The 15319-nt window shown below is 43.3% G+C and overlaps 1 protein-coding gene across 2 annotated transcripts in view; it reads left to right on the top strand.

Moving 5' to 3' along the window:
* The window catches only part of myo5aa (myosin VAa), a 52348-nt gene that overhangs the window by 8581 nt on the left and 28448 nt on the right, over positions 1-15319 (top strand). For both annotated transcript variants that reach the window (XM_070971997.1, XM_070971924.1), the window contains exons 2-7: positions 5399-5509; positions 6606-6777; positions 6913-7057; positions 9872-10028; positions 12060-12203; positions 14860-14941. In XM_070971997.1, coding sequence (XP_070828098.1) covers positions 5399-5509; positions 6606-6777; positions 6913-7057; positions 9872-10028; positions 12060-12203; positions 14860-14941 — 811 coding nt within the window. The remainder of the gene's footprint in view (positions 1-5398; positions 5510-6605; positions 6778-6912; positions 7058-9871; positions 10029-12059; positions 12204-14859; positions 14942-15319) is intronic.

Raw genomic sequence — 15319 nt, 5'->3', positions numbered from 1 at the left:
GTGCCCTGAGGTACAGGAAAACAGCAGGAAATTACATATACGGTATGCGTGTGTGTGCATACACTCATTCATGTGGCATATGTGGAGCGCCCTTAATGCAGAGACACTCTAGTCATGTGATCTCTGATGTCACGGATGCTTTGACGTCTTTGCTCCTCTTCCCGTCACGGCTCTGCTCTTCGTCTGCCGCCCATAACACACCAGCCCGACCACCGTCCAGCCCTCCATCAGGCAGACGGAGAGGCTGCTCTGACTCATCACATTTTTCTCTCCAGCTTTCAGACGCTCCAGCTTGTGTTTCATTGTGGAGGATTATGTCCTTGAAACATGTGAATGTGTGCCTGCATGTGTGTGTGTGTGTGTGCGTGTGTGTATATCTGTGATTGACTTTCATCCTTCATCTCTCCTCTACTTTCTGAACCCGGGGGAATTTGTTGGTCTATAAATATGATTCCTGGCCTCTGCAGCTCTATTATATTGCTGTCGGTCTGTCTTTTCCACCCATATTCAGGCGCGCACACGCACGCATGCACGCACGCACGCACGCACGCACACTCACACACACACACACACACACTCTCTCTCACAGACACACATCTCTGTATGTGTGAAGAAAACAAATGTGCAGACAGCAGCATATTCCAGCATGAACTAATTCAGGATAATCATGCTTGACACCCATAGATGTGTGAAACGTGTGTGTGTGCATGCGTGCGTGTGGATGTTTATGTGGATCAGGAAGTGTGCTCAGTAGCTCAGCAGTGTGAAGTGTGATGCTGCTCAACACTCAGTATGCTATTTTTAGCCTCCCTCCACCCCCCCCCACCCCCCCCCTCTCTGTGTTGCTAGGAGGGTGGCTGATGGGATGGTCTCCTGTGGGGACCAAAAAGGTGAAACGACTAACAAAATGGTGGAATGGGGAGAATGAGAAAGGGAGGCAGGCACAGGGGCTGTGTTTGCATTTAACTGTAAATGTAGTTTTCCTGTTTTTCCTCTGAAGCTTTGAGCTTCTTAAATCGTTTTATTCGGCGCTCTGACAGTTTTGATTATATTTTGTATCAGCTTGTTGCAACTCTTCTATGATGCTCGCTCTGAGTGCTTCATGGCTGCATCGCTCTGTCAGATGGGAATATTCTCGATGTGTGGTGCATCATTTTGTAGTGATTTCGCTCATGTTTAGCGTGGCATGTTTGATATCTTTGGAAACTCTGGGAACTCGGCTAGAATTTGAAATAAAGATCTGCAGGTTTGAGCAATATTTGGCTGCTCAGCAGAGGTTTGTAATGACTAAAACCACTCACGGGCCACAAAAAAATAAGAGAGCAACACAATGGCTTTCCTGAATTGAGTAATTGATTTAACTTTCATGTTTTGTTTCAAAACAAAGACATGCATTTGGAGATATTTTGATGCAGCTCTGATAAATCTGTCCCTTTTGGCAGGCAGATGATGTACCGATATTTCCAAAGATTGTTACTGAAGGTATATAACAGGGATCGACCAATTATTGGCCTGGCCGATAATATCGGCCGATATTCGGCATTTTTTCGATAATCGGCATCGGCCGTTTTTTCCACCGATAACCGATAAAATTAATTAATGAATGTATTTTGAAACGCGCTCCTTTGGCTCTGATGCAGCCATCTCTCCGCCTGAAGTCACCACTCTTGGCTGTGTAACAATGTCCCGCCCACAGCCCTCACTGATTGGCTACATGGCACAAGTGAGTAAGTGACAGCCAATCAAAAAACCTGCTGAATTTCGCTGTTTGGCCCTGGAGATGAAACTGTTCACAACTTCAACAAGGCATAGTTCATGATGACCCACCGCTACGTTATACCTGCCTCAACGGCTTTATAGTTGTGGCCAGACGCACAATAATAATATAGGCCCTTTCAGTTACCGTTACTTTGTGGGAATAATAAATCTCCAAACGTGTCTCAGCCCGTGGGGCGGCTCTTGGTTTATCAATAAGCAACACCGGAGGTGATTATAGCCGATAAGTTTAGAAGTACTACACGCTAACGTGTCTTTGTTTGTTTACAGTCGCCTCTCCCTCAGCACTCGTGCTCTCACTACACTATGGTGCAGCAACGTAACTACTGGTGTTAAATGATCGTCTTTTTGCCCGTCACTCGTTAAGTCCAGGGATATGAGTCAGGCAGAGAGCACACGTCAAGGAGATTATTCTCAATGTGTTTTATTTTCAATCAATAAATTTACCGTCGCGTCTACAACTCACGTATGTAATGAAGCTTTTATTGTTTGCATTTACAGTTGTGAAGTGCCTTATTCTTATTTATGTAATACGACATACAGTTCTAAGCACAAGGGTTTACATCTAGCCTACTGTTCTGACATTCGGAATATGCCTTTATTTCTCTAAATATATAAATAAATATAATAATAAATAAGGAACTATAAGTGAAAAAAAACTCTGGGAACCCCTGAAAGTTTAATCTTTATTTACTCATGCTGTTTTATGTAAAAATTTAATCTGAAAAGTAACTACTAAAGCTATCAAATAAACTTAGTGAGCCAAGGTTCCTGCCACCCTCTTTATTGGTTAGCTCTTAATCATTAAGGGAAAGGGAAGGGAATGATTAATCATCACTTTTTGTTTTAAAAATAATTAAACTTAAAGGCATTTCAATTAAGAGTTTGTGTTTGTGTTATTTTACAAAAACTTAAGGTTTTTTTTTTTTACAGTATACAAACAGTATACTGTATTCATTCTAATCCCAGGTGTGTTACTCAAAATTTTGACACCAAAATTTTCATTTTTGCTGCAAACGAATATCAGTTCTAAATATCAGCTATCGGTTTCGCTTGATTATTAATTAAGTATCGGTATCGGCCCTGAAAAATCCATATCGAATCATAGTATATAAACTGTCAACAGGCTGACTGCCGATGATATGTCAGCGTCAATGAGACACTTGCTTGTTGCTGTTTATTGCATCGATCATTTGTTGCCAAATGAAACCACAGAAATGACTTAAAACGTTGACTGAGTTGTTGTCACTGAATCCATCATAGTTGGGGCAAAAAGAATGAATCAGTCATTAGGAGTCGGACAGGGAGGTTGACCTGGCTGATGTTTTAGTTGTCAGTGTTCATGTCAAACGGTGAGGCTGTCAGGGCTTCCACTTTTAAGCTGCTGTTCCACCTGCAACTTGGCGGACACACAAACTCCGTCACTGTCTGTCTGTCCTGGAAACCACATGTACACAGCAAGGAGCAAAAGATAAATGAACCAATATTGACCAATTTATCAGCTGCTGATTTACTTGCACATCAGCGTCTGTGCCAGCTGATAATTATCGACACATTACAGTAGAGAAAGGCCAAAGGTATGTGTAAGGTCATATAGAAACAGTGTTGCCATTAACAGGTTAACTGTAAAATGTGTCAGAATCACAATTTAAGGGAGTTTTGTTAATGTCATGAGTTCATATTTATAGATGTTATCAGATTTTAACTCTCAGATGTCAATATCAGTATTAGTATCGTTGCTCAGTACGCACACGCACACACACACACACACACACACACACACACTATCAGCATTACGACACACACCTCTTGCCACCAGTTTCCCATTTTAAATGATTGTATGTTTGTTGTAATTTTACTCTGTCGTTTGTTTTTTCCTGTTTCTTGTGTTCCCTCTCCTTCGCTCTTTTCTTAGCATGAGGAGTGAGAGACGGACAGGGGGGGAGAGGGAGGGCGAAGGTGTGTCTGACCATGATGTCATGATTCAGATGATCGGTAGTGAAGCAGCAGACCAAATCAACCAGTTTCTCTCCCGTTGTGCTCGTCTACAATGAGGTCTTTCTCTCCTGCCTGTGTGAAATCGTCCTGAGCAGTTTATGTAAGGAAGCCATGAAATCGACTCTGAGTGCTCCTTGTCGTCATGTGCTTCAGTTGCACAACTCCTCATCGAGTAAGTGCCATTCAGGACAGTTGTTAAAGGGATAATTCACCCCAAAATCAAAAAAAGGATTGTTATTTCCTCTTACCTGCAGTGCTGTTTATCCATCTGTTTTGGTGTGAGCTGCTGAGTAGATGCACGCTTAGTAGCTTCAGCGTAGTGATACAGTTGGAGGGTGTAGTTCGGTAAAAAGAAGATAGTTCCTACACTAAACTGCTCACTGCTGTGTGGATTCCTGAGTAGCTGGGTCATGATTTCTGGAAAGAGACATTGCTGTTGTGTTTTTCACGTGTATTTTCTGGTACTTGGAGCAACACAAGGCGAGTGCCATCTAGTTTTATTATACTGGAGAAAAGGCAGACACTTATATTGCCAATATCGCCTGAACTCTGCAACTGTCCCTTTAAGGGTGTGTGTGAATGTGGGTTTGCTTTTAGAGATGGAAAGATGAGTATATTTTATCAGCTCTCATTTTGAGAGTGATGGTTGCTGCACAAACACATAGAAATGTCAACTGGATAAAACACATGCTACTGTAATACAAACCCCACCAGAATGTGTCCTGTTGAACCTCCTAAACCTCTTAACTTAATTTCCTCTCATCTTTCCCCTTATGCAATGCCAAATGCACTGGAAGAAAAACAGCCTCGGTGCTGTTTGACCACTGCCTTGTGTCTTCACCACACACACACATTCATACACTGCAGGCCTCGACCGTCTGGGTTTTTAAGGTCACGGTGCAGCTCTATCAATCTTCCAATCACTGCACAAACCATCAGGAATAAGGTTTCTGTGTGTGTGTCTGTGCATGTATGCGTGCGTTTACGTTTGTGAGCCGGATTCCTCAGCCATGTGACTGCCAGCGTTCATCACTGTTTTCACCACATGTCCGCGATCAGCTGATGGTCTTCAGTCACAAGTCTGTAAGAAGCAGTTTTATAGAATTCTGTGTGTGTGTGTGTGTGTGTGTGTGTGTGTGTGTGTGTGTGTGTGTGTGTGTGTGTGTGTGAGAGATTTTAAAGTTATGACCTTAACAGCATTCTTCAGTCATTATTCTCTTCAGTGTGTTTCCACAGCTTGACTGACCACAGCCAAACATGAGCTCATGACCGTGAAAAGATAAGAGTCCAGTGTTTTCTCTGAGGTCATCGCCTTGTAAACTTTGCCGTCATCCCTCTTCTGAAAGGGTCTGAGTTAAACTGAGGTGGGGCAAACTTGAGCCAAATGATAACAAAAAGGACTCCAGCCTATTTGAAAAACCTGATGAAGTGGGTTTGTCTCACTGGGACACTTAGAAATGTGGTATATTGACCAGAATGCTGTCAGCGTCAAGACTGAACCAGAATTTAAAAAAGGCATTAGAGTCGTGAAAAAAATGGATGGTAATGTAAAATGTGGCTGCTGAAGTGCTATGACACGTCTCTATCTAACTTGTCTTTCTCCTCCTGTTCCCTCGTCTCTCAGTGTGCTCGGGTGTGGATCCCCGATGCAGAGGAGGTGTGGAAGTCCGCTGAGCTGACCAAGGACTACAAAAATGGCGACGCCTCCCTGCATCTCATGCTGGAAGATGGAAAGGTGAGGATGAATAGACGAGTAGGGTGGAGAGGACTCCGTCTCTCCCTCTTCCTTTTTGTCTCCTCTCAGCTCTTTTCTCTCCATCTCTCTTCAAAGTGCTGCCTCTAATTAGCAGCTATTGGTTTTACCATTAGCACGTTCCACAGATGAGACCGGCTTGCAAAGATGCCCCAAGGAGTATTTTAAATGTACAGCAGTAAATTGAGTCCCTCAGCTTAGAATACAAACAGCCACCAGCTCACAGCACCAACAGGCACCCCTGCTGATGAATGCATGCTGCTGGCATTGTTCTTAATGATGATGTGTTCATATGTAAATGTAACCAGCAACATCAAGGTGGTTATTGTATGTTTTTGGATTAGGCTGTTTAATGTCTCCAGAACTTGTCAGAAGTCTTCTATGAATTTTGCTGCTAAGTGAGGCCATGGGCCGAGGGAAAGTGACAGATTTCTGGTGTCAGTCCAGACCAGGCAGGTTACACTGCAAAAAGCAATTTCTCCATGTTTTTACATTGTCCTATTCTAGTGTTCTGCACTCTGTCTGTGGTGGATCTTGATGCTGATCCAGATTCATGTGCAGATTAAATGTCTTGATATTTTCTATTAACTAAATAACAAGTTTAGATGATTGTGCAGCCTTGATGGAGTTAGGCTCTCTGGCTGAGTGTTTCTTCTGTGCGATAGAGATAGCAGCTGCTAAAGATGATCAAAATAAAACACCTTATTAGTCAGTTTAATAATCTGATTGTCTAATTCATTCCAGATAGCGTTTGCTGATGGACATCCTGTAACAGAATCAATGTAGGGCTATAAAAAAATGGAACAATTTGAGGATGAAAATGTGCGTGAAGTATAAAAGCTGAAGTTGAAAACAAGAAAAAGACAGTATAGTGAGTGACTGCTGGCTTTGCTCCAGAGCCATGTCAAATCAGTGGCCTGTCTCATGACATCTGAGAACAGTGAAATACTGTGTGAATGCTTTTAGTGGGAGTAGACATCTGTTATTGATTATTTGCGGCTCACCGCTTTCGGTCAGCCTCAGACAGCCAGACTTGGAAAACTGCATTTCTCTTCTAACGATCCTGTCTCCACTTCAGAACATTGAGCACAAACTGGACCCCAAGACGAAGAACCTGCCTTACCTGCGAAACCCCGACATCCTGGTGGGAGAGAATGACCTCACAGCGCTCAGCTACCTCCACGAGCCAGCCGTGCTGCACAACCTCAAAGTCCGCTTCGTCGACTCCAAGCTCATCTACACTTACTGCGGTAGGTGGCACTTTAACCGTCTCATGGAGGCCTACTTTTTGTCATCGGTTCTTCATATGAAATCCTTCTTTGATCTCCTCTGCGTGTTGCCTGTTTAATGCTGAGCTCATACTCGCTCTGTGTTCTGTGTCTCAGGTATCGTCCTGGTGGCCATCAACCCGTACGAGACACTGCCAATCTATGGCACAGATATCATCAATGCCTACAGCGGTCAGAACATGGGAGACATGGACCCACATATCTTCGCTGTGGCAGAGGAGGCTTACAAACAGATGGCTAGGTTTGTGTGTGTCTGTTATCTGAGCAGTCTTGGTTCTAGTCTCCTTGTTGCTCAACCCTGCCTCTCTCTCCGGGGTTTGTAGGTCAAAGCTGAGCCAGAAATAAGCTCATGGTGGTCTCACTGTCTCTGTCCTTGGTCTTTTAATCACACACACACACACACACAAACACACACACACTGCTTTTCTCTGCAGGAACCAGCAAGTAGATCTCCTCGGTCTCCTTCCGGGAACATACGCAGCTAACATACACAAGTGTATGACCCCTCAGTATGATGCACAGCAGCACTACTCCATGTGTGACGACCTGACGTCAGTGTGGGGCTGCACAGTTCATCATTTTCACAATCTATATTGAAGTATTTATTACTTTATGTATCACAGTATTTCCATATTAGTCTTACAGTTTGCTAATAATCATAATAATGCTAAACTTTCTGAACAAAATGACAAAGGAGAACGCAGACCTCTGCCCAGGCCAGTAGTCCACCCCGCTATGAAATGCAAATCTGCTAGAGCAACATATTATATGTCTGGATACATTTGACAAGAATGTCACACGTGGATGTGAGTAAGGTCGTTTTCACACCTGACCAAGCAGACTCGCGATAAATGCAACGATTGGACAAAGTAGGAGGGGAAATTCCTCCCTCCCGGCCCGGAAAAACAACAGTGAACGCAACTGTTCCTATAATGCTATCGTAGCTTATCAGGGATTGATTCTCTTATTTTTCTAACTTTGATGATCTAACATGACAACAAATGAGCTCAGAGTTTAAGGACTGGGACTGTTGGTAGTTGTGATTTGATTTTGTATAAATATGCCAAATTGTTAATTTATGGGTTATTGTTGTTCAGACAATTGAGCTAAGCTAGCTAGCAACTGCCAATGTCAGTGGTCACTTGTTGCCATAGCAACAGTAAACATTCACGTAAGGACTAATGAGCTGTAAATAGAGATGCAGAATCAAGCTATATTATAAATACAGATGAGATACGTTGTATTTTAGCATGCGTATGCACTGCGTATAGCGTCACTATGTACATTTGGTCCTGTGTTTGGTCCGGTGAGCTTTCACACTGCATACGAGCCAAACCAGGGTTCACTTGCAAGCGAACCGAGACCCACTTTTTCAGGCGAACCAGATCGCTTGTTTGGTCCGCACCAGAGTTTGGATGAGCTTTCACAACTTCCCAAACGAAGCGGACTATCCGAGGAAACAAACTCTGGTCCGTTTAAAGCGGACCAAACAGCTCTGGTGTGAAAGCAACCTGAGAGCAGAATTAGTTGTATCATATGCGTGTATTCGCATTTCCAAAGCCACACCTGAGTTTGAGAAGAAAAGAAGTTACATTTAAAGTTGTTGTGATGTTACAGTTGTAACAGTGCTCCATAATGACTGTTCTCTCTATGAAGTTTGAGCAGCTACATGTGCAGCTCTAACAGAGGATTGCAGGTCCGATGATGATGTGGACTGTGATATGGCCTCACTATATTTCTGCAATAGGTTATGTTTTGTCACTGTTGAACTTTACTAATGTCCACTGGATTTTGAAGATTTGTGGCATTTATTCCGCTACCTTGTAGTGTGAACAAAAGTGAAAAATAACTCTTATATTTATACATAATCATTCATATATATATTTTGTTCCAAATGTGATGTCGTCTTCCTTGGCCCATGCTACAGCCTTCCACCAGGTTTGATGAAAATCAGGCCAGTAGTTCTTCTGTAATCCTGCTGTCAGACAAGCAAACAAACAGAAAAACAGTCAATGATGCCATCAAACACAGGAGTAATGAAGGTTAAAAAGAGAGGAGAAGGTATAAATGCAACGATGCAAGAAAATTAAGATTCATAAAAACTTTCTTATAGAAAATGAAAGACGTTACAAATGTAGCCTGTTGAATCCTGTCTGAAAGTATCAACATCCGACACCTGGTAACAGCCGTCAGCCGTCCCATTAGATCCACTGATCTAATGGGACGCACATGCACAGAATCAGTAGAGTCAGTTGATTAAAGCTATATTAATGATGATATGTGATAAATAGCAAGGCCACTGTAAGTATAGCCAGTGTAACATGCCAAGTATGAGGGTAATAATGAAGCACATCATTTTTTTAGATTAGAAAACAGAATGTTTGAAAATAAGATACAGTCCGTTGTAATGTTTTCTGTACTGAGATGAATCATTTAAATCAAAAGTCTGTTCCTTGTAAGCCAGCGGAGTCGGGGAGTGTGGATGCATGGTGTACAGTGTGACACCGCGGGTAAACACCCAGCTCAACTTGTTGTGAAGCACCAGTTAAATTAGGTTTATTTCTGTGGCCCAGTTTACCGCAGCTACGGAAATAAACTCAATAGGCTTCACATGCCCTCAACAGCAACTGACTCTGCTGGATGTCTCCAAAGGAAACTGTAAGAAAAAAATGAAATGAGGCCTCAAAGGGCTGGGGACACATCAGGAGCCGCAGGTGGAAAAAAGGCCAAATGCAAAAGAAGAAATGATCTGAACAGAGCAAACTTTAAAACCGGCAGCTGAGAGTTTACTTCAAAGAAAGGAGGCGCACTGTTGCATCAGGATTTCATCTCAGTTCTTGGGATAACAAGTAGAGTGGCCTGCTGGGATGTTCAAACATGCAAAGGAACACAGGTGTGTTAACAGCTGCTCTGCCTGTTGATGAAAGCATCTGACACTTTCTATCTGCCCAGGCTCTAACCCTGGCAGTGCTTATGTCACACTTTAACTTCACAGGATGGGCTTACATCACAGTCAAACATCACCCTTAACCTTGTCTTCTGTTCATTCTGTCAGGGATGAGAGGAACCAATCCATCATTGTGAGCGGGGAGTCCGGAGCAGGAAAAACGGTATCAGCCAAATATGCCATGAGATACTTTGCTACGGTCAGCGGCTCCGCCAGTGAGGCCAACGTAGAGGAGAAGGTCTTGGCTTCCAACCCCATCATGGAGGTGAGCACAGGAGGCTGTCTGCTGAGGAACAGCTTTCACTTCACATTTCCTCAGACAAACAATGAGGAGCATTGTGATGATGTGTTTTAGTAATGCAGTCGACGCAGAATCGCTGATTTTTTTTTTCACTCACTGAATTTGTGAAATATCTTGATGCAACTTTGTACAACCTGTGTACTTGAGCACTTAGATAAAAAGTGTTGTGGGTGTGAAGGACTAGAAAAGGCTCACTTCCACAGCTGTGAATTTGTCTTGAAGGTGAAAGTGTTGCATCATGTTCCCTGGCAGTTTGTGTACAGACACTTGTTTCTTTGGCCCAATCACTGAACTGTATATTCACTCAGTGATTTGTGAATGATACGGTCTGAAAGTCCTTCTCCTCTCTGTGTGCTCTTTTGCTTTCTTCTCCACTGGCATTTACTTTCTTCTTTCTGGCCTCGAGCTGCTCTCTGCTGTAATAACACAGGTCTTATCCTGAGCTGTGTGTGCTTTGTATTTCCTCCTGTGAAGTCATCAGGAGGAGCTCTCTCCTGTGCCCATATGCCACTACCTCCTCCCCTCCTCCACCTCCTGCCATCCCCTGCCATCCCCCACCCCAGCCGCTCCACTAACATCACTCTCGTCCTCCCAGCCACCACTTTCACCTCGAGCCAATCAGAGACGAGCTGACAGAATGAATAGAAAGCCTTCTTTCGTGGCAGTGATGTCATTTCAGCCTCTAAGCCTGGATGTAGAGTAGAGGGTTGCATCAGCCTTTTCGATATTACAAAACCTGTGTGTGTGTGTGTGTGTGTGTGTGTGTGTGTGTGTGTGTGTGTGTGTGTGTGTGTGTGTGTGTGTGTGTGTGTGTGTGTGTGTGTGTGTGTGTGTGTGTGTGTGTGTGTTTGTGCATGGTGTTTATATGTGTTAAGCTGATGCCGGCAGAGATTGGAATACCTGCTCAGCTGAAAGGCTCCTTGTCTGCAGTGAAAGACTGTGTGTTTGGCCTTAACTCAGCAAGAACCTTCTGTGCTCTGTGCTCACACACTGCTCAAGCCAGCCGGTTGTATAGCTGGGGGGGTGTATGAATGTGTGTGTGTGTGTGTGTGTGTGTGTGTGTGTAGCCCCACCCGTTTGCAGACAGTTCCTTGCGCAGTTATTGATCACTCGTGTATATTGAACTAAGGCTGCTGACTGCAGGTTTGTTTGCCGATGTCTTGCAGCTCAGCAGAAAAGTCCATCAGCATATCCAACTCCTGTCTGTGGAAGAACAGAAGTCCATTAAAACATACTGCTGATTTGTCAAGTCTGAAGCAACCACAAATTCTCCTTGTATTTCAGATTCAGACATGGTGTCATACAAGTTTTAGAATCAGGTGTATAATTCAGTTGAGAATGAGGATCGGGACATTGATAGCGCTCCCATGTTTGTATGGTAAATACAAGGATACTGCCAGCAACCAGTGAGCTTTGCTTAGCCTAAAATATGGAAAGGAGGGAATTGGTTAGCCTGTTTCTGTCCAACAGTAACAGAGTCTGCCTGTTGATGCCTCTAACGCTCACTGATTCACATGCTGTATCTCACATGTTTAATCTGTAAAACGAACTGAAGTGGAATAATGACACATTGCATTTTCAGGGGGTTCGTCCCTGTTGCTGGACTGTGTGCTCAGCCAAGCTAACCAGCTGCTGCAGTTAGCTTCATATTGTCTGCACAGACATGAGAGAGGTGTTACTCTGCACTTCTGACTCCAGGCAAAAAGCAAATAAGTGGATTTCCCAAAATGCTGAAGAGCTCTGAAAACATTTTCTCTGTGATGAAAGGCACTTTGTGTTTCACCATGGCAACAATAACGCAGTCAAAATTGACTTCCCCTCTGCTGCTGACTTATCCTGGGACAATTGAAATGCCATTTGTGCATGGTGGGTTTGAAGCCAAATGGCGTTTACATTAAAATGTACTGCTGCACCGTCTGCTCTATCCAGATTTAAATGCCATCACCACAATAAGTTGCATCTGTTCTTTTTTTTGCATTTTATTTTGTCACCCAGGCCATTGGAAACGCAAAGACCACCCGAAATGACAACAGCAGTCGCTTTGGAAAATACATCGAGATCGGCTTCGACACCCGCTTCCGTATCATCGGCGCCAACATGAGAACGTATCTGCTGGAGAAATCACGAGTGGTGTTTCAGGTGAGCGTGCAAATGCACATCAAAGTTTGCATGAACACACACACACACACACACACACACACACACACACACACACACACACACACGAGGTGTTTTGTTGTACTTTTGTGAGTATTACATTGACATGCACTCATTCCTTTCCTCATTACAGTCTATTACCCCGTTAACCCTTGTGCAGTTCTGTGTTTATTCTGCACAGGACTCTTGAATAGACTTCACACACAACACTTTAAGCTGCAGTCCATGCAGAAAACACTTTTGTGGAGTCTTTTCAAAGCACACCTAAAGACACTCTAGCCTTGTTGTGTCCTTCAGTCATAATTCAGGGTTCCTGATAGTAAGTAAGTAAGTAAGTAAAGTTTATTTATATAGCACCTTTCACGGATAAAAATCACAAAGTGCTTTACAGCAATAAAAGCAGAAGGATAAAAACAGAAATGATGTCAATAAGAATATAAGTAAAGATAAGACGGAGTAGCAGCTAAGAAGTCGACCGATCTCAGTGTTATAGGAAGCGCATTCCACAGCTTCAGTGCGAGAACTTGAAAAGCATGGTAATAGCAAATGTTGTTCCTGCTGAAGTGTCCTTGAGCCCGTTCCTGGACGTGTCGTTCGTGAATACACACAGTCCTTCAGCTGACCGTACAGGCAAACGAGAATTTAATTAAGTGTTGTCTGCGATTTGTTATTCCTTGACATTCCCTGACATTGCACCTGTTTTTGCCGTATGAATCAGGACTAATGTGTTTTCACCGTGTACTACAGCCATAATGTAACACGCTCAGGCCTTTGTTGGCTTGTGTGTTTGGCAGTCGACCATTTTCAACTGAAACCTCAGATTAAAAAGGCGGACTGTCTCCCAAATGATAAATGACACAACTCTTACACCTAAACACACAGCTACAGGCGCACTGGGACTCAGTATTGGACCCAGTATTGTCTTCCAGTGGCTGACACATGACTCCAGTTGCTGCACACACATACAAACAGCTAGTTTGCCTCGTGTCATATTGCGAAATATCAGACATGGCTGGAAAATAATATGAATGAGATTCATGATGATGAGAGTCATTATGGGGTAGTTGTTGACCTCTCATCCACTATGACACCAGTTGTAGGGGCCATGCAGTCACTTAGCTTATAAATGCAGCATTCATCTCTCTGTCTCTACTGTCACTGTCAAATAAAGGCAAAACAGGCAGCTAGACCCTTGAAGACGATACGCTTCTCTTCCAAAAGGCATCATTTAGTTCTGACACACTGGTGTGGAGTCCAGATACTTGACATATTTTACCCACAATTCAACTCTAATGCTAACCCTGGTCCAAACCTTTAAAATGTTCTCACCTTTGTATGTCTCAGTGCTCTTTCTATGCTTGAAGTCCTCACAAGTATGAAGAAGTGCAGTCAACCAGACACACGCACACACACACACACACACACACACACACACACACACACACACACACACACACACACACACACAACCAAGACTAGCTGTCAGTCTGCCCTGTTGTCCTTCAGAGCAGAAGAAGTATGTGGCAATAATTTCCTTCTCCACAAAGACGAGGAGGAGGAAACAAAGTAAACCCAAAACCCAACGATCCATCTGTCACCATGGGTTACAGAGCGGCACCCCTTTCTTCTTCCTCGTCCTTCTCTTCCTCTCTCTCTTCAGCGTCAAGGACATTCTCCCCAAAGTAATGATGCTTTACAGCCCCACAAAGTCCCAAAGAAGCAAATCAGTGCACACATTTAACAAGCGTAACAACTCTGAGCTTTTTTCCAGACCTCTAACTTTATGTTTTCTGGTTTGCACATTGTGTCCAGATAAGATTTACCTACTTTTTCTTTTTCTCTTATGTAACTTTCCTGTATATTCAGTGGGTGTAGTTGCTCACTGGTGGAGCCAGTAGGGCAGTGTCTAGATAAAGAAAGATATTTTAACTCTGCGCGCGCACACACACACACACACACACACACACACACACACACACACACACACACTGTGCTGTCATAGAGAGCACTGTTGGGGAATGAGGATGTTGGCATAAAAGCGTGATCGCTTCCCTCCTCACATTTTTCACATGCTACTGGTGTGTGCATGTGTGTTTGATTCTGAATGTAAGACACAGGTAACAGCTTTACAGCACACTGCAGACGTCCTTTTAACATTTGAGTGATTTATTTTCAGTGGAAATTAAATCAGTAGCTCTAGATGGTTCTCACTGTAAAAGCATTTCTATCTTTATGCAGTTATTGGCCAGTTGCATTATTTATGCCCATTTACATCATGACCTGTTAGGTCACCTTGGGAGTGCAGGTACAGGTAGGCACGGGTTGGCTTTGCAGGAAATAAACATGTAATATTCTCATGCGACTCAGTAATATCTGTTGACGTGCCCTTCAGCACGGCACTAAATCTCCAGCTGCTCCAGCTCAGCTTCCAGATGTCAAACTGTGTAATTCTAAAGAACATATGATGACACATTTGTGCAAATACAGTTGATTTTCCCAGCATGAACGCTGGCTGAAAAAGCTTTTGTTTAGGGCTGAATATGTGTAATTAACAGCATCCATTTGATATATCTGAATATCGAGAGCATGCTGTAGGTCTGCATACTGTACATTATACCACATTCATGCTTTCTTCCAGGCTGACGAGGAGAGGAATTATCATATCTTCTATCAGCTCTGTGCTTCATCCCATCTGCCCGAGTTCAAGACTCTGAAGCTGAGTAAGTCTGATGCACGTGTGCATACACACACATACAACATGCTGCACAGATGACCACAGCCCATCATGAACAGGTCATCACCTTCATGTGAGTGGTACAATGGGCTGCAGCACACAGACACATATGAACGATCTCTGACCTCATACATGCATTATATACTCAGCTACCTCAATTCAAATGAGCAGTGAACACAGAGTAACACTGTTTGCTGCAGTGACTCTGCAGCAGGGAGGCTGTGAACACTGAAAATCCATCATCTCAGTGACTCATTAGCTCAGCCAAACAAAAAATAATTAAAGTTTAATTGCCAGTTTACATCTGATGGTACTGATGCTGCACAGAATCCATATATTGAAAATATATTTCTCTCTTCCGCAT

Source organism: Chaetodon trifascialis, chromosome 1 (genome assembly GCF_039877785.1).
Source record: "Chaetodon trifascialis isolate fChaTrf1 chromosome 1, fChaTrf1.hap1, whole genome shotgun sequence".
Classification (NCBI taxonomy): Eukaryota; Metazoa; Chordata; class Actinopteri; order Chaetodontiformes; family Chaetodontidae; genus Chaetodon; species Chaetodon trifascialis.
This window is presented reverse-complemented; position numbering and strand designations above follow the sequence as displayed.